This window comes from Leuresthes tenuis, unplaced genomic scaffold (genome assembly GCF_036924035.1).
Source record: "Leuresthes tenuis unplaced genomic scaffold, fLeuTen1.0.hap1 SCAF_22, whole genome shotgun sequence".
Lineage (NCBI taxonomy): Eukaryota > Metazoa > Chordata > Actinopteri > Atheriniformes > Atherinopsidae > Leuresthes > Leuresthes tenuis.
Window position 1 is genome coordinate 12,165,427 of NW_027325376.1, and position 26,462 is coordinate 12,191,888.

The 26,462-nt window shown below is 40.1% G+C and overlaps 1 protein-coding gene across 1 annotated transcript in view; it reads right to left on the reverse strand.

Moving 5' to 3' along the window:
* dnah2 (dynein, axonemal, heavy chain 2) overlaps positions 1–26,462 on the reverse strand; it is a 66,708-nt gene that overhangs the window by 23,075 nt on the left and 17,171 nt on the right. The window contains exons 24-60 of the mRNA XM_072376170.1: positions 26,049–26,205; positions 24,776–24,950; positions 24,358–24,521; positions 23,954–24,115; positions 23,498–23,601; positions 22,055–22,211; positions 19,733–19,815; positions 19,031–19,211; positions 18,626–18,764; positions 18,163–18,380; positions 17,719–17,811; positions 17,483–17,608; positions 16,226–16,336; positions 15,915–16,109; positions 14,635–14,738; positions 13,929–14,118; positions 13,487–13,667; positions 13,192–13,319; positions 11,344–11,496; positions 10,497–10,622; positions 9,675–9,893; positions 9,345–9,462; positions 8,624–8,760; positions 8,105–8,242; positions 7,816–7,974; positions 7,482–7,634; positions 6,587–6,678; positions 6,205–6,400; positions 5,049–5,273; positions 4,776–4,880; positions 3,844–4,032; positions 3,594–3,679; positions 3,200–3,369; positions 2,970–3,122; positions 810–977; positions 524–684; positions 190–329 (exon numbers count right to left, since the gene is read on the reverse strand). Coding sequence (XP_072232271.1) covers positions 190–329; positions 524–684; positions 810–977; positions 2,970–3,122; positions 3,200–3,369; positions 3,594–3,679; positions 3,844–4,032; positions 4,776–4,880; positions 5,049–5,273; positions 6,205–6,400; positions 6,587–6,678; positions 7,482–7,634; positions 7,816–7,974; positions 8,105–8,242; positions 8,624–8,760; positions 9,345–9,462; positions 9,675–9,893; positions 10,497–10,622; positions 11,344–11,496; positions 13,192–13,319; positions 13,487–13,667; positions 13,929–14,118; positions 14,635–14,738; positions 15,915–16,109; positions 16,226–16,336; positions 17,483–17,608; positions 17,719–17,811; positions 18,163–18,380; positions 18,626–18,764; positions 19,031–19,211; positions 19,733–19,815; positions 22,055–22,211; positions 23,498–23,601; positions 23,954–24,115; positions 24,358–24,521; positions 24,776–24,950; positions 26,049–26,205 — 5,556 coding nt within the window. The remainder of the gene's footprint in view (positions 1–189; positions 330–523; positions 685–809; positions 978–2,969; positions 3,123–3,199; positions 3,370–3,593; positions 3,680–3,843; positions 4,033–4,775; positions 4,881–5,048; positions 5,274–6,204; positions 6,401–6,586; positions 6,679–7,481; positions 7,635–7,815; positions 7,975–8,104; positions 8,243–8,623; positions 8,761–9,344; positions 9,463–9,674; positions 9,894–10,496; positions 10,623–11,343; positions 11,497–13,191; positions 13,320–13,486; positions 13,668–13,928; positions 14,119–14,634; positions 14,739–15,914; positions 16,110–16,225; positions 16,337–17,482; positions 17,609–17,718; positions 17,812–18,162; positions 18,381–18,625; positions 18,765–19,030; positions 19,212–19,732; positions 19,816–22,054; positions 22,212–23,497; positions 23,602–23,953; positions 24,116–24,357; positions 24,522–24,775; positions 24,951–26,048; positions 26,206–26,462) is intronic.

Here is a 26,462-nt window from a genome sequence, read left to right on the forward strand (position 1 = left end):
ATCTGTATAATTGTAAACACACAATGGACACTTAGATGTGAATGCTCATATTTAAACGTCAACTCCAAACATTTTCAGTTAATTTGTTGTACTTTGTAAAATAATACTCCTGAACTTTTGCAGTTTTTCCACCTTTGTGAATCACAGTGCATAGTTCCCAAGATGCTGTCAGTCACCCACAAAATATACCTGAATGGTTCTCCCACAGGGCTCATGCAGAGTACTATGTGCAGGTTGTTTCTGACTCGCTCGATCAGGTAGCTGAACAGGGAGTCGGGAGTCTCCATCACATTGTCTTTCCTGGCATACTCCGACAGGGCATTGCACACCTACACACAGACAGAAAACAGTGACAGCACATGCATCAAGTCAGAGGTTCAGTTGATTTTAACTGACGGAACTCATATCACAATGCTTTCAGTTAAACAACACTCAATTAAACTGAGCATGACAACAGAGATAGATGCTTGTGTTAGAGAGATGGACAGACAAGAGGCCAGCAGTATTTGAAGACAATACCAACCTCAACAAACTCATCCTGCTTGTAAAGGTTAGGCACCTCTCCAGAACTCAGGATGTTATTGATGTCCTCCAGAAAGGATTCATCTACAATCTGGGTGTCATTGAACAGGAACACTGTGGGCTTGTTGTCCACACCAGTCAAACGGTAAAGCTTCTTGATGTCTGAAAGGAGAGGCAGACAAATTGTGAATGTAGCCGAACGAGAGTGGGACTTCCTTGTTTATTTTCCAGATCAGGTCCTTTCCCTTAAATACCTGTGAAAGGAATGCTTGAGCGGTCTATCTCACCTTCTCTGAACTCCTGTTTGCGGTACTGCTTGGTGACTTCCACCTGGAATACGTGGTACTCACAGATGAAGGCTGCCATTTTAGACAGGCTCGTTCTACCGGAGCCCCCAATACCAACCAGAAGCATGTTGCCTCTGAGCTGACTGATCACACGTACAACGCGGGTTACTGTAGAGAGAAAACAAAAATACTACATTTGTTTTCCATACTCGCTAGATCCTATTCAGACAAACTACACCCTGGACCGGTCAGTCTATCCAAAAAATACATCTGAACTGTATCCTGTACAACACAACAAAACGTTTTTGTTTTTTTTTCCTAATTAATACTCAAATTGTTTTCCAGTCCTTTTACAAATAATGAATATTATTCTGATTTTTACACCGAGCTTCAGCTGATCTCCAGGGGCCAGATGCACAAATGATGCATCCACACAGGATAGCCATGCGTATGGCCTTTTCCTACAGAAAGATATTTATAAGACGGTTATAAGATGCACGGTGAGAATGTGCACACCTCACACATTTTTCAGGCTATGCAAACACACCTTCTTATCATTAACTGCCATAATATACAAATGATCTAATTATGGGTGGTATGAATAACTGCAGCTGTGCATCATGGTCCTGCGTAATGGCTGTGGAAGACCTTGCTAATGAGGTTTTAATAGGAGGCCAAAAAGACTTTAGAAAATAGCCAATAAACCATGCTCCATTTGTATCCGTCTCCCTCTTCCTTCACGATAAGCTCTATGCTGTAGAGGCTATGTGTGCATGTGAAAATTAAGCAGAAATTGCCGGTCCTCTGTCCATAGCCCCAATGTCAATCATCTTTTTTGTCTTGTCCTTGGTCCTTTCCTCTGACTTCTTTTCGCTCTTTTTTCCATTTCAGTTTTTGTTTGGTTCCAGAAGACACTCCTGAGATGATGATGCGTGTCTCAGCTTTAAAATGATAAAACCGCACTTCTCTGCGGTTGCTTTCATTATCACGCTCGTTTAGTTTTATTGCACACAACATTTCTACATGCAGAAGAATAATTAGGGCACTGACTGACAAAAAGAGTGACAAAAGAGAACTGTATGCGAGCACAACTTTGTCAAACTGCTAAAAATGTATTTACCCGCATACAGTTTTAGTCTTAAAACTTTTTTATGCATCTGGCCTCTGGTATTTAGTTCCCTCCACAGATGCTGGATTCTGGATGGGATTCAGGTAACACATTTTTCATGTGATACTGTCCTTTGATTCTTGACCACTTTGGCTGTATGCTTAAGGCCATTTTTTATTTGGGAAGTCCAATGCTGCTGAAGGCTAAAGTTTTTCTCCAGACTGCCAGATGTTTATCTCTAGAACTTCAATATCATCCTCTTTTATCTTGATGCCCTTTACTTGGATGAGACTGCCTGTTCCACTGGCTAAAACAAAGAAGCAATAACACAGTAAACAAACTCAAAAGCATTATTCTCCCATCATCCAATTAATCACATGGATGACGTTGCCAAGTCCCTGTGTCTAAGCAGCTCCATCGAAACACAAAATTGATGACCAGCATCTTTTGCCTGTGTTATTATGCAAGCTTCTGTGTGCCTCTGCCAAGGACATGAGTCCTCCTTTGTTCATATTTACAGAGACAGCCCTGAGTAGCATCTGTTGGAGTGTCTGTTACCTTCCAATAAGCGAATGATCGGAAATTTCAGGAATTGTAATCAGAAAATAGCATTACTACTTGGAGTTTCTCAGAACATAGTCCAGATGTTTATCCTGATAAGAATTAATGGAGAAAAAACAAAGCCCAGAGAGATGGCAAGGAAATCATTCAACCTCAGACCTGGAAATAACAGAAGTAAGAGATTGGCCCAAAATCTGAGTGGAGAGAAGCCTGTTAACGATTACAAGAACAATATTAGCGTTGTAATAGCAAAGTCTGCCTTTTCCACTGATTACTAAGAGTAGATATGAAAAATGTGGCCATGGCATTCTTTTTTTTTTTAAAAGTAGGAAAGACGTTGAAATAAAATTTCAATTTCAACCTCGTTGTTCAGATGTTCATGTTCATTTCCAGGAAAAATATGAGTCAAATTATGACTGTAGATCAACCTTTGCCTTCAAATTTGGGTGAGCAACAGTGTGTGTGGATGCGAGTTTTGTGCTCAGATATACTGTGTTCGATGGCGTCTCGGAAGAGCACAAGGCTCATGGAAACCACTCCAGGCGTCAGGTTGAAATCCTCCAGCTGCGTTTCCATGAACTTCTTCAGAACCTTCATGTCCTGTAGGTCCTCATAGACAGAGCCATCATTCAGGAAATCACCTGACCCATGTACAGACAAATAAAGAATGGTAACCCATCTGTGAGAGGATTTTACACTCATCAATGCGATACAGACATTGCTGAGTGGATGGATGTGTGACTGCAGCAAATGCAGATACCGAATATTGGTGGCTGTTTGCTTGGACAGATGTTGCAGAAGTTGAGGTCAAATAGTGAGACCAGCTTTTCCTCCAGCAAAGCAACGAAGGCACTCATGTCACTGTGATTTATAAGCCGATCTGAAAAAACCCTGAAATCAACCAATGACATTACCAGAATATTAGACACTCTACAAGACAGAAGCACCTGTACTGTATTTTGGACTATGTAAAAAAGAGTAAAAAACATTCAACCCATCTATCTGTATACAGAAGAAAACATGTATGTATGACAGATATGTAGATATTGACTTACCATAGCTCTGAGCATGCTATATGACAGTAAGATGAGGTGAGATAATGTCTCTTTGATTACCTAAAGCACTCATGGATCCATAGTCTTGTGATGTCGTTTTGAGTGTCATGGAAGTCTGGGTGAGCTCTTAGCAGACCCTGAAATACCTTGAAGAAGTAGGTTTAAAGAAAAAAAAGATAGATAAGATATAAAGTGATTATTTCTAGTTACTTGAAGTTACTCATCAAAGCTAAATGATGCCAAACTCTTGAATTTCCAATGTTGGGTTCAGTGAGTTTGTTGTCTCACATACGGTTTGCTCTTTCCGTACCTTGGAGATGTCTCTGAGGTTGAAGAGGTAGTGTATCTTGGCAGGAGTGGGAAGAAAAGAAGCAGTGACAGCATAATACAGCTCTAAGGTGGCCTGAGTCAAAGTCTTTCCAATGGGCTTCACCTCCTCCTTAAACCCCTGCAGCTTCTGGTTGATCATTGTACTGTAGATGCACTTGATCTGAGACTCCTGCATACAGAAAAAATACGTTCAATCAAGCTTGGAACATCTCATGAACCCTTCATAGCGGCATGTTAATAAAACACAATGACTTTCTGCCGCGCTTCAGAGAAAATAACAAAATGGAAAGTAGCAATTCCATTTCATGTTTCCCACTTCAACTCGACAAGAGGAAAAGAAACTCAAAGTCAAGTGTTTACATGTTGAATGCCAACGGGTGAAGCCATTTTCCAAAGCAAATGTATGTTCTTCTGCAACAACAGAGATGACAGACGGGATGACAAAGGCACAGGGAAGGGGACAAGAGTCACTGAAAACCATGAGTGCTATAGAGTCACAAAGGAAATTGAAAACGGAGAGTGGTCGGGCAGGAAATGAACAATGAACGTTAAAAGCATGGAAAGAACAAATGTGCCAAATATAATAAAACAAATCTAATTTAAACCAATCTTGTCTCTGTCGGGAACTTGAAAAGGGTGTAATTTTGCAGCAGCATCACTATAATCACATATCAGAAAGTGGTTGATGAATGGTGAACAGGAGATAATAACACACCTAACAATTTAAAGATATTGCTATAACAAACAGAATCAGTTGGGTAGCAGTAGGAGGTAAGAGACAGAAAATGAAAAACAAGCTTGCTGAAACCACTCAAAGTCTCCTTTTTGAAACACCACCATCTAAAAATCTGAAAAGTTTTTCACCCTTTTCTATTTGTAAAGAGGAGAGTAAATATACAGAGCATGCCTTACATTTGGAAAGGTCATATTGATGAGGTTGAATCGACTCTGTAAGCGGGCAGAGATCTGAGTCCTTCCTCCACCAGGAGGTCCCATGGATGCCAGCAGGAACATGTCCTGATATGCACCACAAAAAACAGAAACGGACAGTCTGACAGCAACACACACGCACACGAAATAAAACAGAACTACAATATTCACACATTTTAGAGGCGACTTTACGTAAAATCTCAGACATTTAGACACAGATTCTGCTCCTGTTGTCATCAAATGTTTTTTTCTCACCTTGACAAACTTCAGGGTCTGTTTCTGGCGGTCATACCAGAAGCCATAGTCAATCCAGAAGCGCAGCAGCTCCAGCGGTGGCTGGGACCCAAAAAGGTCATGGGCTGGCATGTTGAAATCATCGAGAAAGCACAGCAGCTTCTTCCCACCCGCTGGCACAAACACGCCTTTGGTTCTCTTTTCCGTTCGGCTCTCTACGATGGCCTGGATGTTAGCGGAGGTCGTCTGGACAGTGGTGGACACATAAAAAAAAAAACTATATGAAAAACCCATTGACAATATGGCCTTGTTTCTGTTGCCGTGCCGACTAGTAACATCGTTAGATTTTGCTGCACAGCACAGAGCACCTGATGTGCTCCTGGGATGAGAGCTGCAAACAGGTTAAAAAAGTGTGTTAATACTGAGAAAACACAGCATTTGTTTATGCAGCAAAATCAATCAATCTCAAAAACGGACTGAATATACAGAACATACACTTTTCTGCAATAACGTGATAATGCTCAAACATTTAAAAAAAAATAAAATAAAACTCAATAAATGAGTGCATCATTTCCCAATCAGTATTCGTGTTTTAATTTGCATTAAAAAGCTATTTCTTGGAATTAATTAAACACGTGTTTGTGCATATTTGGCCGTACTGAGGAAGCTCACTTTAATATAAATTAAAATGGAAAGGAAGGGGTGTCAGGTTAGAAGCTCTCTTGAACACCTCTGGGAAAAATGGGCCCTAACAGTGATGGACGTTAAGAAGGAGGGTGCACGGTAAAAATGATGACAGCTGTACAGATGTGTGGTGGAGATGAGTACCTCCATCATCTCATGCTCTCTTGTAGCCCTTCATCAGAGATGCATGGTAATAATGTGGCCAACAGTGGGGCCTCAGACTAATGCATGACTTTTACTAAAATTGTAGTGAAGCTGATATGGAGCCTATTAACAACTATGTGGTAGATAGGAGGCAGACGCACTCACACACACATGCAAACAGGCATGATCACTCCTCAATGCCTGAAATCAGCCATGTTAAGGTGAGTGCATGTGAAGCATCTCATGCTGTCAGGGATGGTGGATCACAATATATAGGCGAGATGCTTGCTACTGCAGCCTGTGCATGTGCCGGTAAAAACTGTAAATGGCAGACCAGGAGGGCACTAACCTGTGAAGACATGTTGATAGTGAGGGCAGTCCACTTATTATCCAGCCCCTGCAGGACAGTCTGCGCCACAGAGGTTTTGCCAGTGCCCACCGGCCCAGTGAGCAGCACTGGGTACTGATTCAACACCAGAGCCTTAACCAATAAGTTATAGCGTACTGTGTCCACCGTAGGAACCATAATCTTATAAAATGGATAGCTGCAGGACAGAGATACAGCTGTAGTGTTGATACCGATGGTATATAACATGAAGTTACATCTGACATCACATATCTAATTAAAAAGTAAAGCAAACCTATTGAATTTGTGAATGAAATGGATAAAACTTCAACATGCATGTTTACAACAGCTGACTAACGGTACAGAGGACCACAAGCATACTCACGTAGCATTGTAGGACCAGCCTTTAGGCAGCTTATCCTCAAAAGGAGCCCAGGTCTTATTCTTTGGGTCCACATAGTACTCATAAATTGTGTCCTGAAAGAGTTTAGATAAAAACTTTCATGATTTTTAGCTTCCTGCTATGACACATGAAATCAGTTTGCTTATGGAGGTTGGTAGGTGTGATAAGAATCATTCATGTAAAGTAAATAAAACAAAACGGATATATCTAACTAGGCTTGAAACTGTAACCGATCGATGCATAATTTTATTGCTGAATGCTTTAAAGCTGAATGTTGAGGTTGAATGCTGAGTGCAAATGATTGTTCAAAAGCAGGCATCTGTGTGGAAAGAGTAATGTGGCAGAAAATCAGCTTAGCTGAGACTCTAACTTTCCAAACTCTTGTGGTGTCATGAAATTCTGAAGACAAATACTGACAAATCCCATCTTTTAAATCAGGTGAGTGGGTGATCCACCATTCACTACGTTGGCAGTTAGATCTTCGGCTGTAAAAAGTCTTTCGCTTTCACAAGTGATGAACTTGTTTCACAGCACTTGTTCACGTACAAATGGCAGCAGAGCAGATTTTTTCTTTGTAGATCCTACTTGAGATTGAATGGTGCCGAATGAGTGCAGACATGAAGGACTTATATGTGTAAGCTGGCTGAGACAGCCAATAATAATGGTGCCTGACACCAAGCAATCACCAGCAACAGGAATGTGACAGGATTCTGACAATAAGCTTTGGCAGCCATCTGGAATACATAGAACCTTACTTATATGGACAGACTACCCTGTAGCTGCCAAGGATACTTATACAGCTTATGTTATTTCTATATTTCTTTCAGACAAGAATAAATTCAACTTGATTTGCAAACAAATAATATGCATAGCAAACCCTGGCAGGGAAGGTGCTCTCAAACTCTCGCAGGAACTTGTCCATCTTTTTGCGTCCGTCCTCGTCAACGGAGGCACAGATGGACCAGATGAGGCTAAAGATGAACCAGAGTTCAACAACTCTACCCAAGTTTTCTGTGTCTGAAGTATTCACCTGAAGAAACAGAAACAATGACTCTGTTCCTTATCACACTGGAATTGCTTACATGGTGACATCATCTTGTGCTGGAACTAACAAATATAGATAAAGAGGACCAGATCTCAATGATATCAATGAATCACAAGTAAATGGGACTGCAATTTGAAATCGAGGTGAAAGACTCCACTTCACATACCCCACTTTTGGGTGTGGCCAGGGAGTCATAAAGCTGGCACAGAGAGACGACGCCGTTGAGTTCATTGATGGGGATCAGCTCCTTACAGTTGGTCTTCTTAAAGTTCAGTGTGCTCTCTAAATATTTCTCAAACAGATGCTTTAAATGCTCCACTTCAGCCTATTGAGAAATAAACACACAGAGGGATCAACAAGTCTTGATAAAAGAGTGCCAGAAAAGAACAAATCTTACTGGAATAATTATGCTCTTTAAAGAAGACTATGACATAATACAAGTGACTGCACTGTACTTTGTGTCGCTTGTCCAGCCAGGACTGAACAAAAGGCTTCCATCCAAGATCAGTGTAATCATTGTAGACCATTCCACAGCGAGATACTGTAGCTGGAGAGGCCTGTGCCAGGTTCTCCACTTCAAACAGAAGAGACACCTATGACAAAACAATCTATATAACTCACACACTCTCATAGTCATTGCCACGGTGTCTGGAGGAAATAATTGTTTAGCTCATTAATTTAGTAGGCTTTATTCAACTACTCCCATCCTGTTTTTGTACTTTTCATTGTCTGATTTCTTTGGACAGATTCCAAAAAGCCACAGTTTGTTTCCTTTGGAGAACTTTTAGCTGACACTTAGCAAGAGAAATTGCAGTCATTGTCTATTCCCTGGATCACTCAAACGGAATGGAGCCATTACATGGTGTTTTTTATTATCATCGTCTGCGCTTTTCATCTCATGAAGACAGAATGTTCAACTCAGAATGCGGCTTGTGGATAATGCACCTTTTTGTGGTTTCCTATTCAGTTCTCACCTGCTCGGGCATGGAGATTCTCTCTCCATTTATGAGTGTGAGCACCTTGTTGTCATCCATAACAGAGTTCATACTCTCAATCCACAGTGTGTCAACAGGCCCATCGAACACAATCCACTTCTCATCTGGCTTCTCATCTTGAAGGTGGAGGGATGACATGTGTGAAGAACTAATATTGTTTCAAATTCAACATCGTGCCTGATGCATTTGTGAAGACATTTTTCAGAAAAATATATAAACAATGACTTTCAACTTGGGAGATTTATGCCTTGAAAACTACTTAAGTATTACACACACACACACACAAATAAACAAAGCAAGTATTGTATGCAAGCACTCTCCTGATAACTTTAATAAAACCTAAAAGCATGCCAAAAAAGGGATAGTGGCCATCCATCTCACTTTTCTGCCCAAGGTTTTTGCTTGTTAAGTTAGAATTTAAAAGAAGGATTACAACGATGGCAAATAGATGACTGTGGGTCTACTACCATCATGATAAGTGGACTCCACATCTGCTTGTAAATCAGTAAATCTCAAGTAAGCTGCTGCTGCAGCATAACTGAAAGAATGGCCTTTGGCAGTACATAAATGTAGATCCACTTCACATGGAGTCCAGCCATGAGAATGGAGTGTACATGGGCAGAGATACAAGCATCTCTTCAAGGTGTGCTTATCTATTTATTCATTCATTTATTAATGTTATTCATTTGGATAGTGGTACCTGCACAAGCTGATCTCATGAGGGAGGACAGCGCTCCATCAGTCCACTCATTAGTAGAAAGGTCACTTTCTCCATACAGCTCTCCCAGACTCATTGACTTCGGGTTCAGAGGATACACCTGTTGTGCGACAGGCACAGAGGCACAAAGGAGAACAAAAAGGGCATAACAGCTCCAGCTCATAATTACAGGTGGTCAGCTATAAGTTTCAAATGAAAAACAGACGATTTCAATAGAACATCTTTCTGTAAACAAAAAAACAACATTATTTTGGATTAAAGCAATGTTATTGGCCAATGTACAACACAGTCTTCTTTTCCTTCCACACACACCTGAACCAGCTGAAAGCCCGGCTCTCTCTTCTGGTTCATGGCAGTGAGAGTTTTCTGCAGAGTCCTCCAGGTAACACTCTTAGCACTCCCTGTCTTGCCCACCAGCATGGACGAGTGTCGAGAGTTTTTGGTCTCATAAAGTTGGATGACTTTGGTCAATGCAAAAGGAGTCACCTGCAATCTGCTCTGCCGAAGCTCCAATTCAATGGCGTCTTTTAACTGCAATTAAATAACAGCAAAAGACAACAGTCAAGTGTTTGGCGATGCCGTAATTAGTGAAAATTAAGAGTCCCTGATCATAATGTTCCAGGGTAAGTTGACTTATTGTAAACATAACTATAGTTTAATATGTGTTCAACGTGACAGACTTAGCGTTAATGTAGCTGTGTTCACTCAGAAGTTTGACAGTTCAACAAATTTAAAAAATCTAATATAATCAATGTACCCAAAGAAATTATGAAGTGGGTTGGGCCATAGAGGAGAAAGGGTGGAAACCAGAAAGGCGTCTCCCCTTCAGATGGAAAACAAAATGAATGACCTGAGGAGGCTATCAGAACAGATGACTGAACCGAATTCTGGGAGATAAAGCCGAGAAGAATTCCAGCCAAATCAATGCGACCTACACAGCTTTACTGAAGCTACTCAGATAGCATATACTCCGGCTATGATTTTGTCTGGATACATTCTTTTGGTTTACTTGCTCAGAAATTACCTTCTGGTTACTTTGCAAACAAAGCAGAGGAAACAATGTCATGCAGTCACATCAAACATCACGATTCTACAAGAATGCTATTCTCAACCCACTTGCCTCAATCGACTTACCTTGCCATAGTCTATAATGGGTGTTTCCACAGCAGGGAACAAGTCCTGGGTGATCCCATTGAACAGTGGAAGGTCAGTGGAAGTCAGTTTAGCAATGTTCATGTCCTTCATAGCCATCAGAAGGATCTGAGAACAAAGATTCAGTCATTCATGATCCAGGATCGCTTAGTTGAACTGAGGAAGGAAGTTAAGATCTTCCACAGTCATTAATTAATAAGTCTACTAAGACCTGACGTGACATATGGAGTGGTTTTATCAATTATTTACTATTTATTTTGATAATTTTGTAAAAAATCTTGATAATCATCAGGGAAAGTGCAGTAAGTTACAAATAACTTGTTTTACAAATAAATGTTTTTCCTTTTTCAAAAAAAAAAAATGTGTCCAGTTACTTCAGAGGCTGAAAAGTGAAAGTTTTTATTAGACAACTTTGAAGTTTTCCAGAAAACTCTCAAGTTTTAGAAGCCCCAGGTTGCAATATGTCAAACTGCAACAGAGTGATGTAACAGTAATGTCACATTTGAAAGACCACGTTTGAGAGATGCCTACTTTATCTAAATGACTTAGGCTGTTACAGTGGATTTGTCCCCATTCAGATACATTGGAAGAATATGAGAAAGTAATATCTTAATAGTTCAATTGAACAGGAAGAACAAGGGAGCAGTACAAATCTGTTTCAGTCTTCATATGGACACCTGACAATTGCTTTTATGACAAACCTAAAACTGTGAAGATTTTAATCCCTTCTAGAAATATATGAACACCATCAAGAGCTTTCATTTGTGTTGATATGTGTGTGTTAAACTGTGAATAAGAGAGAGACAGTGAAAGGGAAAGTGGGACCTACCTCTTCATCAGGAAAATTGGCAGAAGAGCGGCGCTTCTTTCCAGCATAGCGAAGCAAAGAGGTGAGAGCCCGAAGGCCAAAGTCATAGTGGTCCTGTTTAGATAGCTGTTGCACCGCCAGAGAGTATAGTGTGAAAACCTTTTTAGCCAGAAGCTATAAGCACAACGAAAGAAGCAACAAAACAGAGAGAAAGAGAGAGAGAGAGAGAGAGAAGAAACAAAAGAGGAGAGGGAAAAATGGATGAAAGATATCAAATATTACAATTTACAGAAGGCTAAAACAGAAATAAGCCCGTTAACAAAGTCAAGTTTAAGTTCAAGTCAAACATCAGCTTCATTTTTTGTCAGTCATTCATAGCTTGATATAATCATACATTTCACAGTCTTAACTATATGTAGAACTTACAGAACACTGCTGCATGTCACATTAAATCAATGTACAGGATTTTGGTCTTTTTATGCATATGCATACATCTTCAACAACTGAAGAGATAACGCAGAGTTCTGTGGTCCTGCGGTGGTCGCTAGGCTCAGATTTCTAACTCTCAAACTGGAACAAAACTGCAGCTCCCAACAGCATTCACTGTGACAAGAGAAGCATTCACACAGGAAGTCAGCAAGGTCCAAAGCATGAGTTTATGTAGTTTATCCCCTCCTCTCATCACTCTGTGTCAATCCTGGCCATTAAATGCTCTCTATCTCTGTCACCCCCATTCGATTGAACACACAAACCTAACTGTCCATAGCTCCCTGGTAAGTCAGCAACAATTCAACTCCAGCGATGAGACCCATTTCCTGAAATTTGCAACATGAGAGGGACTTGCAAAGCAAGATCATCCTGCGTTGTGTTAAATCTAAGCCCATAGCCACAGGTGTGTTAAATTTAGTGGTCATGAACCGCTTCTGTAAAACAAGCGATGATCAAATCTATTTAAATTTTTTTTAGATCTTAATTTGCCTGAGTACCTCACATAAAATAAATCAGGATGCTTCATTAAGGCTGTTATGATGAAACAAGATAAATTTAAAATCAGTGTGTATTCAGAACTGTGTACAGGGTAAAAAAAAATCCAGATATAGTCAGAATTAGTTTAATCTGATAAAAAAAGAACCTTGCTACTGAGAGGTAGGATATATACAGCTGAAGAGAGGTTCTCTCATAGTCAGAGGTTAAATTGAGGCCGAGGCCACTGTAGCTGAGCTCCACCTGATTTAATAACTTGCTCACTGCGCTGACATCAGCTTTAGAAACAGTCTTCTACAGAACAAACAAAGAGTATCATCTCTTATCTCTTTGACTTTATAAACAGATGTGAGCATCACACAGCGATATGACAGGTACTCTCTGTGCTATTTCCAAACTGGGAGGGCACAGTCATCTACCATCTCCACTGACAAAGTGATTTCACACAGCCCGACAGAAAGTGTTAATCAAGCCTTACTGATCACCTGCTAGTTTGTGTCACAGCACTGAGCTCAGACACTTAGTTCACCTTCATTTTGTCACAGGAATATTGACAATTAAAACACTGTGAACAGTTTTCATCTTACAGTCCAGTGAAAAACACTTCCAATGAAAAATAAAGTTGTCCTGTGACCCTAACTTCACTGAATAAGGACTCCCAATTTATCTCAGCTGATAATTAAATAGAGAAATCCCAACTGTCACACCTAGAACCAGCAACTGGCCGTCCTGCTGGTTGCTGGTCTGAATCACAGCAGAATGAATAAGGACAGAAAAGTTGCACTGAACAACCAGGATACAATATCTGTGTTTCCCATCTTCCGTCTCCTTACACTTTCTTTAACAACACACAGTCAGTACAAAATGTCCACCCAGTGTCAGCACCTTGCAGTTGTTGAAGCCCTCTCCAAACAGCAGGATTTCAGCAATTAGAGTAGAATCCGGCACCACCATAGAGATGGGTCTGAACATGGACTTGAGGTTGTCAGGAAGCTCGGTGCGACCAGCATACCCTTGTGGAAAATTCAGAGAATATAATCAGTGTATTTCAAAATGTCTCCATCTTTGCAATATTCTTCTCTTCTCTTTTATCTATTCTTGTTTTGAAAATTAATTTCAAACATTTAGTGACATAAAATGCTTTGACTATGACTACATTTGCAGAGCTATGCTGACGTACCAGGATTCATGGTGATAAAGATGCCACAGGTTGGAATGAGACGTATGTTCAGTCCTTCAAAATGGAACCTGGGCTGTGCAGCTGAGAGGGCCGAAAGAATGGAAAGGATCTGCTGGGCAACCACTGACAACACTTCAATGTTGATACGGTTGAATTCATCGAAGCACCCCCACGCTCCTGTCTGTTCAAGACGGACAAAAAACACGCTGACGGATTACATTTCAAAAGGGAGATTAATAAACAACTCCTAGTGCTCAGTGCATGAGAACTACTGATATACCACTTCACATGTGGGTTGACACCATCATTATTATCATTTTAAATGCCCAGAGAAATTAAATGTCTTTACATGATACATAATGCTTTTCATGTCACCTTTAAACCACTGTTTTACCCAACCATGACACAGAGGTTGTGTAGCTATGGTTGCAATCCTCCCTACCTGTGCCAGGCCTGAGTACATGCGTCCCATTGATTTGTAATCCAGTCCTTCAGAGCAGTTGACAACGATGACGTACATTCCCAGAGCTTTGCCCAAGTCCTTAACGGTCTCCGTCTTCCCCGTACCAGCAGGGCCTTTAGGAGAGCCTCCTCGGTGGAGATGGAGTGCAGTGGTCAAGGTCATGTAACACCTGGGTAGAGGCAGCAGCTGACATGAGTAAACAAGACAGGAATTTTTGGGGAATTTAAGGGATATCAACGAAAAAATAAAAATACCGTACAAAACAATTTGAATTAAAGGAAAAGATTGCATAACGGTAATATGTTTAGCTTCATAACCACACAAAATGGAAACATAAGGCATGAATCTGGTCTTTATACTGATCATAGAAGTAAATGAATGCAAAGTTCTCCAAAGTGAGCCAATACTACAGCAAATATTAACACACTAACTTGAAAAAAGGAGTAATGTAGCAGTTATATTTAAGTAAGACACTATTAGAATCGTCCTTCTGCTCCGGTGTAATTCTGTTCACATTTTAATAAATGAGATCCGAATCAAACTACGAATCCGTCCACAGTCTCGAGAATGTTTGTGTCACCAGATCAAAAATAGCATTGCAATTACACATTAAAAAATACAAAACGACATGAATTTTTACTAAATAACTTGACTGCTATCAGACAGTGTACGAACTGATCATGACCTGTCAGTGAGCGGAGTGATGACGAGGCGTCCCGAGTTACCCAGGTACTCGTAGCCATACTTGAAATGTGTGTTGGTCTGTCGGATAATGCAATCATTATCTTCCTGCGGGGAGTTGAAACGGAGCAGTTAAATGCATGTTGTCTTGGTCTCTGTTTGACTTACCACAGCAGTACAAAGCTGATCTCTTGCTGACCTCAGATGATAAGTAGAGGTAAATTAATAATGTGGACATTCTGTGTAATGCCAGAACAGGTGGCGGATCAAGCTCATCTGACGTTGGGCACCCCAGACTAGCAGACACCAGCAGCTGCTGGTCTAATTACAGCTCAGTGTTAAAACTGATTATCAACAATTTCTATTCTACAATCATTTCTTACTCTTTCCCTTTATGTGCAACATCCTGCCACTGGTGATAACTGCATTTCCACTTCCTATGATAGTGAACCTGTTCAAGGAAACAGCAAACCAGTTCAAACTAGTTCAAGACAAAAGGTGACTCTTTGTTTATATGATCTATAAAATAGATATTATAGTAGAGTCACACTCTCAGTTTAAAAAAATCAACAAGGGGAGCTGCTGGACCAGCCAAACTGGCAGCGGATATACATTTTAAGGTAATGGCATATATTGTGGATTTTTACCCTGCTTCACTTTGGTCTTAGACAAGTATTTACCTCAGCACTATATTTTCTCAACCGAAGTACGTCTGTGTCGAGTTAGTAGTGCAGAGTCACTCATTGACAGAATTTCTCTTTCTCTTCAAACTGAGTGCTCTGACCGCTTTCTACTGCAGTTAGGAAACTGATAACTCATAAGTATTTCACACAATCACTCTTCAAAAAAAAAAAAAAGTCCCTTTAAGGCAACTCTTTATGTCAAATAAGCAAGAAAACTCAATCTTCCATCCCATTATCAACCATCCCATCTTCATAATTGCATCCCACTCAATCTTCCATCCCCACCTTTAATTGGCCAATTATATCCTTGGTTGCAATCTCGTTCTAAAATGCAGGACTTCAGACTTAAACAGAGGCCTTGCACTGAGACCCAGCATAAAAAATAGCAGACTGGACCAAAAATTATTGGGAGAAGCAACACAAAGATAGCAAGATGATGATTCTCATGCAGTTGCTATGCAGGAGTAGTTTTAGAGTAGCTCTAAACGAGGCAATCTAAATCTAAAGAGCATGTGAAACATGGAAGAAGTGTTCAGTACAGCTGTTATGGACACTGTAGTGTAAACCCATGTGTCCTATAAAAGGTTGTCTGTCATCTTACCTTGTCCTTCTCCCAGTATAGGCGCAGCTGGCAGAGCCACTCGAAGGCGTTGACATCATTGCATCCGGCCTTGGCCAGCTTATCAATGACATCCCGAGCATGAACTTCTATTGTGACAAGTGCTACGATCTTCAGACGCAGGACTTTGGGCAGATTGTCCCGAATGATCTCTGAGTAGCACTTAAGCATAGAGATCTGAGAAAGATAAGACAGAGACAGAAGCCTGATCAATAACTTTGACTTTAATAAACAAACATTTGAATGAACATGTGGGTGTCTCAGCCAATCACGATGGCAAGTTCACACAAAACCTGTTTCTTCTTCATTGACTTCAGGGAGGACTTGTCAGCTCTCTCCTTTCCAATGATTAGCGATTTAGTGATATCAGAGGTCCATTTGATCTGACTGGCTGTGATGATCATCTGAAAAGGGAAGAGTAGAAATTCAGGAAAAACTTTCCCTGTAAGCAAAACGAGGAGTTACGGTGATTCAATGAAATCAGTACAGCCTGTTGTCATTCTAAGGTTTTGCATATTAGAACATAGTAAAAACCATCTGGTCTTACCAGGTCTAAAAATCAGGCAAGTACAACTTCAGACGAACAATACTAAATGACATATTACATCGTGTGTTTACCTCTCTTCTTAGAGAGAAGATGTTTTGGCATATGGCAAGTTGCATCTGAACAAACCATAAGACTTCTGGAACAATGGCCCAGATGTCTGGTCCTAATGTGCAGCACCATGTTAAATGAACACCAAACACAGCATATCAGCACAAGCACCTCATACCAACTGCCGAGCACAACGGTGGAGGGATGGTGGTTCTGGCTTGTTTTCACAGCCACAGGACCGAACACCTTATAGTGATTGTGTTGACCATAAACTCCCATGTGTACCAAAGTATTCTACAGCTAAAAGTGAGGAAATCTGTCCAACTGCTTAAGCTCGGCCTTCATTTGATCATGAAACAGTGCAATGATCCCAAGCACACAAAAATAACCTTGGTGTCAGAAAGTCCAGCCCTCAACCTTTTGGAAAAGCTGTGATAGGACCTTAAAAGAGGTATACATGAGAAACTCAAAGCACTGAAGAGTGGCCCAAAATTCCTCTGCAATGATGCGACGGCTGCTATTGGCGGTTGTACAAATGACTGAATCCAGGGACGTTCTAAGTTCTCATTTTGGTTCAGTTTTTGTTAAATAAATAATGACAAAGTGTAAAATGTCATCTGTTGTTGTTCATCTGAGGGTGCATTTACATCATTGTAAGGTAAGGAAAAGCTTTTATTATGCCCTGACACACAAAAACCTAACAATTGAAAGATAGTGTACTCTATAGTGTAAAGGAAGATGTTGCAAAAGTACTGTGTCATATACAAGGCTCTGCACAGAGGACAGATCAAAATAACTGATGCAGATGACAAAGTGGTTATAAAATCCACTCTGTCCACTATAAGTCACAATCACGTCACTGCATCAGTGTCATTCAACCAATAAGATATCATATGTGTGAGGATACAAAAGAAAGATGGGCAGTTTAAGAGAGAAAAGCTAAAGATAAGTGTACCTGTCCTGGCCACTGTCGAACCCATTTGTCTCTCGGTCCTGTTAACTTCCTCAGAGCAGCAAGGCAGTCGTTCAGATACATCTTCAGTGTGCTACGCATCGTCCTCTCGATGTCACACAGCCAAACCTAAAGTCATACAAAGCAAAACCGTGCGCACGTTCCCCCATCATTCTGAGTTGTCACGACTTCAGTCACATTTATCTCCAAAAGAAGTTGATGTAATTCTAAAGCCGTACCTCAACGGCTTTGTCCAGTTGCACTGGCTCTTTAAAAGCAATAAACTCTCCGTCAGCAGAGAACATCCCATCAGCTTTTGGTCTCATGCCCTTCTATAAAATACAAACGTAACACAGGGAAAAGCTTGGTTTATCAAACATTGATCTATGCTAATTTGCATCAAAAAAGCTTTCCGTACATGCCTGACTAATGAATTTCCATACATGAAACACAGCCTAAATCTTGGCGTTCCTGTATTTTGTATCCAATTAGTCCTAAAAGATTAAAATACCTGTTAAAGCCAAGAGATTGTGGTAAAGAAACAACAGTCACGTAAGAGTGAATTATTTCATTTTCTAAGTCTAGTTCAATTTGCTTATCAGTCGTAGCAGCACTGGGCAGTGATCACATATGTCTCTGCGAGTGGTTTTCTGATTATTATGAGCTTTATCTAAGTTCCCTGCCTTCTCAATGTTCAGGCTCTTGATGTTGTCAAAACACTTTTTCAAGTGAGGCTGCATGGCTTCTGGGTTCTGCGATTGTCCCAAGATCTCCAGCACATCATCATTGGAAAGGAAATAGAATCTCGGGAAGATCTGCCTCTTGGTTTCGAGATACATGTCCAAGGCCTTCAGGATTTCCTCCAGTCTCTCACTCATCTCCGACATCGTCTCAAGCAAGCCTGAAACATGGATGAGTTGGTCATAGACTGCTGAAGGTGTTCTTTTTTTAATGTAATTGCATTACTAATAAGTCTTTTGTCTGTTTCTTTGCTATCTAAATTAAATGTCTTTTTTTAATTAAAAGTTGCATCTAGCATGAAGGATGCAGATGAAATATTTCAAACATTTACAGATCTTGACATTTATTTTAGGGTCTGAATGTGTAGTGAGATTCTTTAAAGAAACATCAAATATGTTGTCATACCGGGATGGTGCGTTCCCTTCAAGGCATTGTTATTCTTGTGCATACGGTCCATGATGGTTTTCCAGTTAGCACTAATGCCTTCAAACTCTTTACACTCATTAGGAAGCTGATCTCTGATATCCTTTCCTTGGAAAATGTTCTGAAGTGATGGAAAATATCAAATTAGAGAAAGAAGAACGATATATTCTATGACAGGCTACAAACACAAGTGAAAAAGCCAACACAAGATGGCTTTAAAGCACAAAAAAACACATTCAGCCACATGTGCTTCCTTTACACGCAAACAATATCAATTATATTTTTCTTCTTAAACATTCAGACACAGTAGATATCAAACAACAATAACAAAAAACACTATATAATGAATTTATCACTATTTCTGTGTGTGTGTGTGTGTGTCTGTACCTCCAAATAAATCCAGTTGCGTTGCACAATAAGGATCATTTCAATGACTTCCAGCACATGGGACAGCTGTCGTTCCCACTGATCCACGACCGTCTCAAAAGCTTTAACAAACCGCGATGCCTTCATTGTAGTTAAAAAAATCTGGTTGTCGTCCAGTGTCTGGAAAACCTCCTCAGTGCCTCTGGAAGAGAGAGAGAGGGAGGGTGGGAAAACATGGCAAAATGCTGGAACTTTTTTCCCTTTTTAAATGTTGTGAAAAAACTAAAGCCCTCTTTCAATTAGTCAAACAACCAATCTGGCTATTGAGTGCAGTGGGAAAGTGTTAAATCAACATTCAGATCCAAGTCAAATGACTGTAGTAGTAGTAGATATTAATCCGCTTCTGCCCCAAGCTGCACAGACGAAAATACAACACTCAAAAGGCACATGCTAACAAAAACCTGTGGGAAAAAAAGTGAACACAGCTCACTTTTAATGTACAGAAACATACTTTCACTGACTGCAACTTCTCTACACTCTGATGAGGCGACACTCAGAAAATAGTTCCAGTAGTGAGAACATGTCTCGGACTGGATGAAAGCAAATAACTGTGGACTCAAGGGATGCAGGTAAAGACATATAGATTCAAAGTGAAATGAAATCTCTGTATGGGATACAGTTATAACCTGTCAATAACACTGCATTAAAGGCTGACCGTCTCACCTCAGCCGGAAGTGGCCTTCATTTTTGTAGGGCTCTATGTCCAGGAATGTTTCCTCCCAGATCTTGGTAATGTCGTTCAGACCCTGTAATATCAATCGCAGGGTTAGGGTTGGGGTCAAAACCCCCGATTTCCCCTTGTATTTCAGTGTAAATTACATTAAAGTGAAGCATAACTATTGGCAACAAACGAGCTCATTATGTTACTATAAGGGACTGACAACACTCTGAAAAAGCAGTTCCTTAAGAACAGAAGATCCCACTTTGACATGTGTGGAGGTGGGTTGTAGCAGGAAGATAACAGTCTCCGTATGAATGCCAGCAGATAGAACTGTCTGGGGTTACGAGTAACATTTCACAGTTGGACAACTGAAAGTGTAAGAGGGGTAAAGGCTTGCACTTATCCAAATTTGCGTCAACAACATGTCAAGAAGCACTTGTGAGAAAGGTTTGCAGACCTTGAGGACTGGGACATGATGAGGTTGTTGGCAACTATTCTTCGAAGAGATATAAACACACGAGTGGCTCAAAGACCATTATGCTTACAGTGAACATTTTAATATTGGACGGCAAATGAAAGCGGGAAAAAATCTAATATGCAAACATCTTTTCCTGAAATAACCTGCTGTGCAATGAGAAGAGAGACCTGCAACAGGGTGAAAGTTTTCACTGAAATTCATCTTCAGTCTGTGGCCCCTCTTTCTTGCCCTTCTTCTTCCAGTAATTTTATGCACTCTATATCTGTTTACTGACACTCAGAGAAAAAGTTTCCCCTCCCCCGGGGTGTAATGGTCGGGTGTCACCAACAGATAGCACTTACTTAAAAAAACACATTCATATGGTTTACTCCACAAACCACAGGCTGCTAGCTTCAAATATCGATGCAGCCAGAGTGTCACGTGTCATTTCAGAAAAGTGGGGACTCCTTCTTTGTATTCTTCAGTGAGGAAATTAAGTCCCCCCCAATGATATGAAGAGTTATGACAGTGAATGATATTTTACACAGTGAGTGCCAGTGAAGGTCCCCACACTCCCTTAAAAACATGTGCATTTTTGTGAGTTAATGATCAGGGTGAAGTTCAGAAACTCAGAAACACTTTCCTTGATAAATTCCTACATACTAAAAAAATGCGCAGTTTTATAACATACAAATAATCATATATACTATACAACACACTCTGTAAGTGAACTGCTAAGCGACTTAATGTTTTTTTTGCTTTCAGCGACAAGTTGGACTTTTTTCTGGCCCTGTATCACTTAGATGCCATCAAACTGCTGTTTTGTCTAAGGAACCAAAGCAGCTGTTAACATTTTGAGCTTCTATAATGCTCGCAGTAACAAATAAAGCATTTCAGCTGGGTTCCTAACAACAACAACAACAATTAGAGACTTTCCTATGCACAACCCCGCCTGTCCATTTATTTTATAAACGAATAGCCAAATCCAGTTCGATTCAGTGTAACCTCTCATTTATTTTGTGAGACAAACCAAAAAGACACAAGATACAAATACACAACTGAGACTGTAATACCTAGATTCACTTAATGTGTGGATTATGTAGATTATGTACATTAAAGATTATGTCCCCTAATATTCAACCTAACGAAATGCATTTCTTTTCTGTGATGTTATCAAAAGACATTATTATCACCCTGATTTCACAGTTTCTCTTAAATCATTTTGACTGTAAGCTAATAGTTCGTTAGTCTGTTTGCTACTTCATTTTTCCCAAAGGAATGGAGGGGCAGTCGGTTGACTCGCATGCCAAAACACGCAGGTACGTCCAAACGAGGCATTAGATGTCAAACCTAATGTCAAACCTGTCGGAGTTCTGTTCATAATGTTCTTGACACTTACCATAACAATGTAAATCTGATAACATCAATGTAGATCGTGATCGTGATAACTGCAGGATTCTTTTACTGGAGGCTCCCCTTTGCTCACAATTCTTAGAAAGCAGTCCCCGTTTCTAACTGAGCAATTACCAGCTGATCTCGTAAATCGGCTACTGATTACATGATAATCGTATGTGCTAACTGCTCCATGCTTTTATATGCATAAACTTGGCCATAAAACTGCTCTGCTATAACCTCTGTGAATACTGTGATGTAGAGTGAAGGAATGGAGAGAGACTGCTGGCAGCATGAAGGCGGCAAAGGCTGAGCAGCAGGCATGGCTGCTGCACAAGCTATTAAGTCTCAAGCGAGGGTTTCAAGCTTCTGATTTGGCAAACCAAATTCCTCAGCCAGACACAATAATGGATGGGATCAGGTAAGTAATAAAACTGCCCAATGAGGGAAAGCACAAACAAGTAAAATACTGGACCTGTTCAATGGAGAGTTCCTTGCTGGCAGCTTCAGAAATCTCACATATTTTTTCAGCATAATTGTCCAGGTCCAGAGCTATGATCTTTTCCAGGGTAAAGTCAGCGCTGGTTGGATCAAAAGAGCTCTGCAGCTCCTCACAGATCTGCTTCCAGTGTCTAAAAGAAGGTGACGTTTGAAAGTCTGGTTAGTCTTAATCTGAAGCAACCCTGGTAATCATTGGAAGAAAAAAAGTCAGAGAAAAATACCAGTATCTGCCAGGTGACTAAGAGCAAATCAAGTCACACATATTGCATCTATAATAAAATACCAGTGTCACATTTACTGTCAAAGCTCTAAGACAACTTTGAAGTAACAACAGCAAACTTCGAGAACACAGTTAGACTGCTTTATAGCTTCACACACCGTTTAAAAACAGAATCATGGAGGCTTTGGCACTGCTTACTGACGGAAAGCATGGCTCTATGCTATCAGTAATGCACTAAAGTGGTGTGTTCTTTTCCTGCCAAGGAAAGTAAACAAAACTAGGGTAGTTGCTTACATATGAATATAAAGGTATCTGGGCATTACAGATGTTTCACTGAGAATTGTCAGAGAATCACTGGTAAACTAACAGATGGTGCTTGGAGGAGAAAGATGGAGGTTGTAATAGAGGGAAAGAAGCCAACCAACACTTTCTGGCTGTTCATCTTCGGCTGAATCACATTCAAGTCTGAGACCTTGGGAACTTAGCTATATTTGATAACGACCAGAAAGTAATTACTCTCTTTTTATCGGTTGCCATCTTTCTCAACATGCTTCTTTTAAAAATCCCCACAGTCCTCAAGTTTTTTTTCTTTATACAGCTTCATCTTAGTTGTTATGTGGAGCAGTGTCAGACCTAATTCTGTCTATTTACATTTATGTTACAAGAAGAGTGAGTCCAGGAAGCCACAACTAATAAATTTTTTTGACGACATAGATAGGACAAAGCAAATGAGATGGATTTTCATTTCAGTTTTCAGTTTATCTTCATGAGCAAAGCTCATGTACTGAAATGAGGGGCAATTTTTAAAGGCAGAGGACTAAATACAGCAAAGGTCTGGGTGGTCCACTGGGAAATAAGCTCTGGAAAATCCATAAAGGCACACATGACTGAACCCTTTTTCAAACATAAGACATGTAGTCAGCCTGTCACAATACCAGATTCATGTAAAAAAAATGAAAGAAAAGAAAAAATATAAATAACATATATATGTTCTTTAATTTTTTGGGCTGTAGTTTTCTTTGATAATTGAATTTCGTTAAATATAGGTAATCAGGAACTGTAAACCTTGTCCAAAACCACATTACTATCATAAGCGCTTTATAACTGCTTGACTGACTTGTTCTTGTCTTGTCATGTGTAGAGTATCTACTGCACAATAACAGTAAACAGACCTACAGTGTGATTCCAAGTCAGTACCTGTCTCTTAAGGCTGGGTTCCTCAGATCAGCAATAAGAGGGATCATCTGCTTTAACTGGTCAACCTTCCTCTTGGAAAAATCCACTATGGCCCAATTCTTATCCTGCAAACGATCAAAGGCAACGTTCTCACTTTTGTGTAAAGTAACTTCAATTGCTGCTGAGGAAATTATTATTAGGCACTGGAGCATTCAGTGATATTATCACCTGCATTTGTATATTTAGCTGTTATTGTAAAAGTGGTGTTTGCCGCTTTGAAACCGATAATTTGCTATGTATCCATATCAAATTGCTACATTTGCAACACAGACCATAACCAAAGCATTGCTAAATATTGCACTATACTGACTATATTTTGTGCAAAGGCTTTTTCTAACAGGCGAACTATGACTAGCATTGTAGTTGAAAGCCATCAATCAGCAGATTTTTGATTTAGTCACACAGGGCAAAACTGACCTTGAGATCTCTCTGGAGTATGTGGAGTTTTTTGAACATGTCCTGAGCTGTGCTCTCCATTATATCCGTCTGCAGCGTAGCAAGCTGACCACTCTTCCAGTTGTTCCAATTGCCATTCCATTCCTGTGTGATTTCCCAAACCTGTTGCAGTTGATCTATGTCCTGCACAGCACACAGAGATACAGGAAGGGACATGCAGTCAAAATGATTCCCTCAAAAACCATCACAGCATACTGGAGTTCAATCTGGCCTTTTAGACTTTCTGCTGTATGTACAAGTTGCCATCACTATCTATCATCGGAGCTGAGTAACAATTTCCACAGTAAGAGCTCAATATGCTACAGCTTGTATGAAACAAGATGACAGTATGATAGAAGGACTATGTTCCTAATGTTGTTTCAGACCTTTTCTAGCATCTGGATCATTTTGGAGGGAGGCTGTTCAATTTTGAAGAAGCCCAGCCCATCCATCATGGTGTTTTCCTCCTGTTTTAGGGTGTCGAGTTGTCTGCGATGTTCTGCTATTTGTTTTAAGGCCAAGTCAGTCCCCAGAGTACTGTTAAATGGGCCTGGATGTGCAGATGCAAAAATGAAAGATAAGTAAACAAATACACACCAGCATGTCCACAGTCAAAAACGAAAAGAAGACAAATTACACAATGAATATCTTATCAAAGGTTGTGTCCTTCCCAAAGAGGCCTCATATAAATCATTAATAATTCATTCATTAGAGAGCAGACAACACTGAGGGGGACGGTAAAGGGCACAATCCATGATGGTAATGTGTATGTTTAAAAGAGTAAGTAAGAACTGAGTGCGAGACCTTCGGTGCTGAACTCTTGCACAGTGCTCTCGATCTTCTTCTTGAACTCCTCAGAGGAGAGGATGAGATTGTTCTTGAACTGTTCCTTGTGTTGCTGCAGTAGAATGTCACTGTCAATCAACACTTGCTGGAACCACACCCACTTCTCATTCAGCCCCTCACGCATTTCTTGAACCTGTGCGCAAACCAAAGGAGACAGACAGGATTGAGATGATGGAAAGAAATAATTTAGTTTTCTGAATGTTCACTCATGTGTAGATAAATACAGTAACACACAAGGTGCATAAAACACTACATTTTTCATTATCTCACTTTAAGGAATGAGAAGAATTTAACAACTTGGCCTTGATTGGAAGAGATGCATTTTTGCTGACACCAGTTGCTTGTATGTAAATCAAGTGTGAAAATGCAATATTTCTCCCTCTGTCACACTTAATTGACATTTTATCTATGCAAACACTAGGAGAGCAATTAAGTGACAATTGTTTTATAATGAAAAATGGCTGGAAAGTTCTGCCAAATTATACTGATCTGCTTCTGAAAATGCAAATGGATTATGTTGCATGATTATGATGCCGCATAAATGCTGCCACACAAATATCACAGATGGACTGCTGCCATAGAGGGGCTGTGTGGACTCAAGGTGTCAAAGCGAATTCTGACCAAAAAGGGCTGCTACACTGTAAAACCTTTTAATGCTCACCCAAAATGTACACATATTAACATTTGCACACTGGCAGTTTTAGTTATTTTAGCATTTTATCAAAATATATTCAAGTTACAGTTCAATTTGTAAAAAATAGGATCAAAGGAAATAATCTCTTTTTTTGAGGTAATTCACATTCAAAGTTAAACTCAAAAATAACTATTTTTCCATTTGTGGATCCCTTTTTTTTTTCAGGGGGTTGAATATTACAACCGATCTCAATACAAGCCCTTTTCACATGTCAGTCGTTGGGGAAAAAAAAAAAAAAAAAAAGACCAAACCAAATTGATAAAAGGCAACCCAGAAGCTCTTAAAAGTAAAGAGGTGGAAAATTATGCCGAGTCATTCAAGCAGCATTTTACTTGCAAGACAAACAACCAACAACTGAAGACAGCTGCAGAAAAATGCTGACAAAGCATCACAAAGAAGGAAACCCATATGTTCTATATATTAAACACCTGTTATTCCAAATCCCTTTTGTTAATACCTCCAAATTAAAGCTGGGGGTCTGCACTTAAGGCCACTGTTTGTTATATACTTTTTTTGGTCCTTGAACAAGGCACTTACGTTCTTTTCCACCAGGACTTCATACTTGTCCAGTATAGCAAACTGTTCATGGATGAGAGGAATCTGAGCTTCCGTCTTGGCCAAATTGTCCTGGAGAGTCCCCAAAAGCTTTAAGCTCTCACCAAGCTCCGTCAGTGTCTGGGGAGACTGTCTCAGCCTGGACATAGTCACAGAAATAAACACAACAATGAGCAAGACCATCTGCAGTGCAAAAAGTTTTGCATATCTTTACCAGATTTTGCATCATCGTTCTCGTCTAAAGTGTAAGCTAAAACAATCCCTTTGATCTTGTAGAAAGAGATGTTGCTACATCTCTTGTACATGTTATGTCATAACTGTTTAGAAGTTAACATAACTGTCAATTTAGTCCACCATCGTGCCTAACATAAAGTTTGTCATCTGTTGATTATTGCC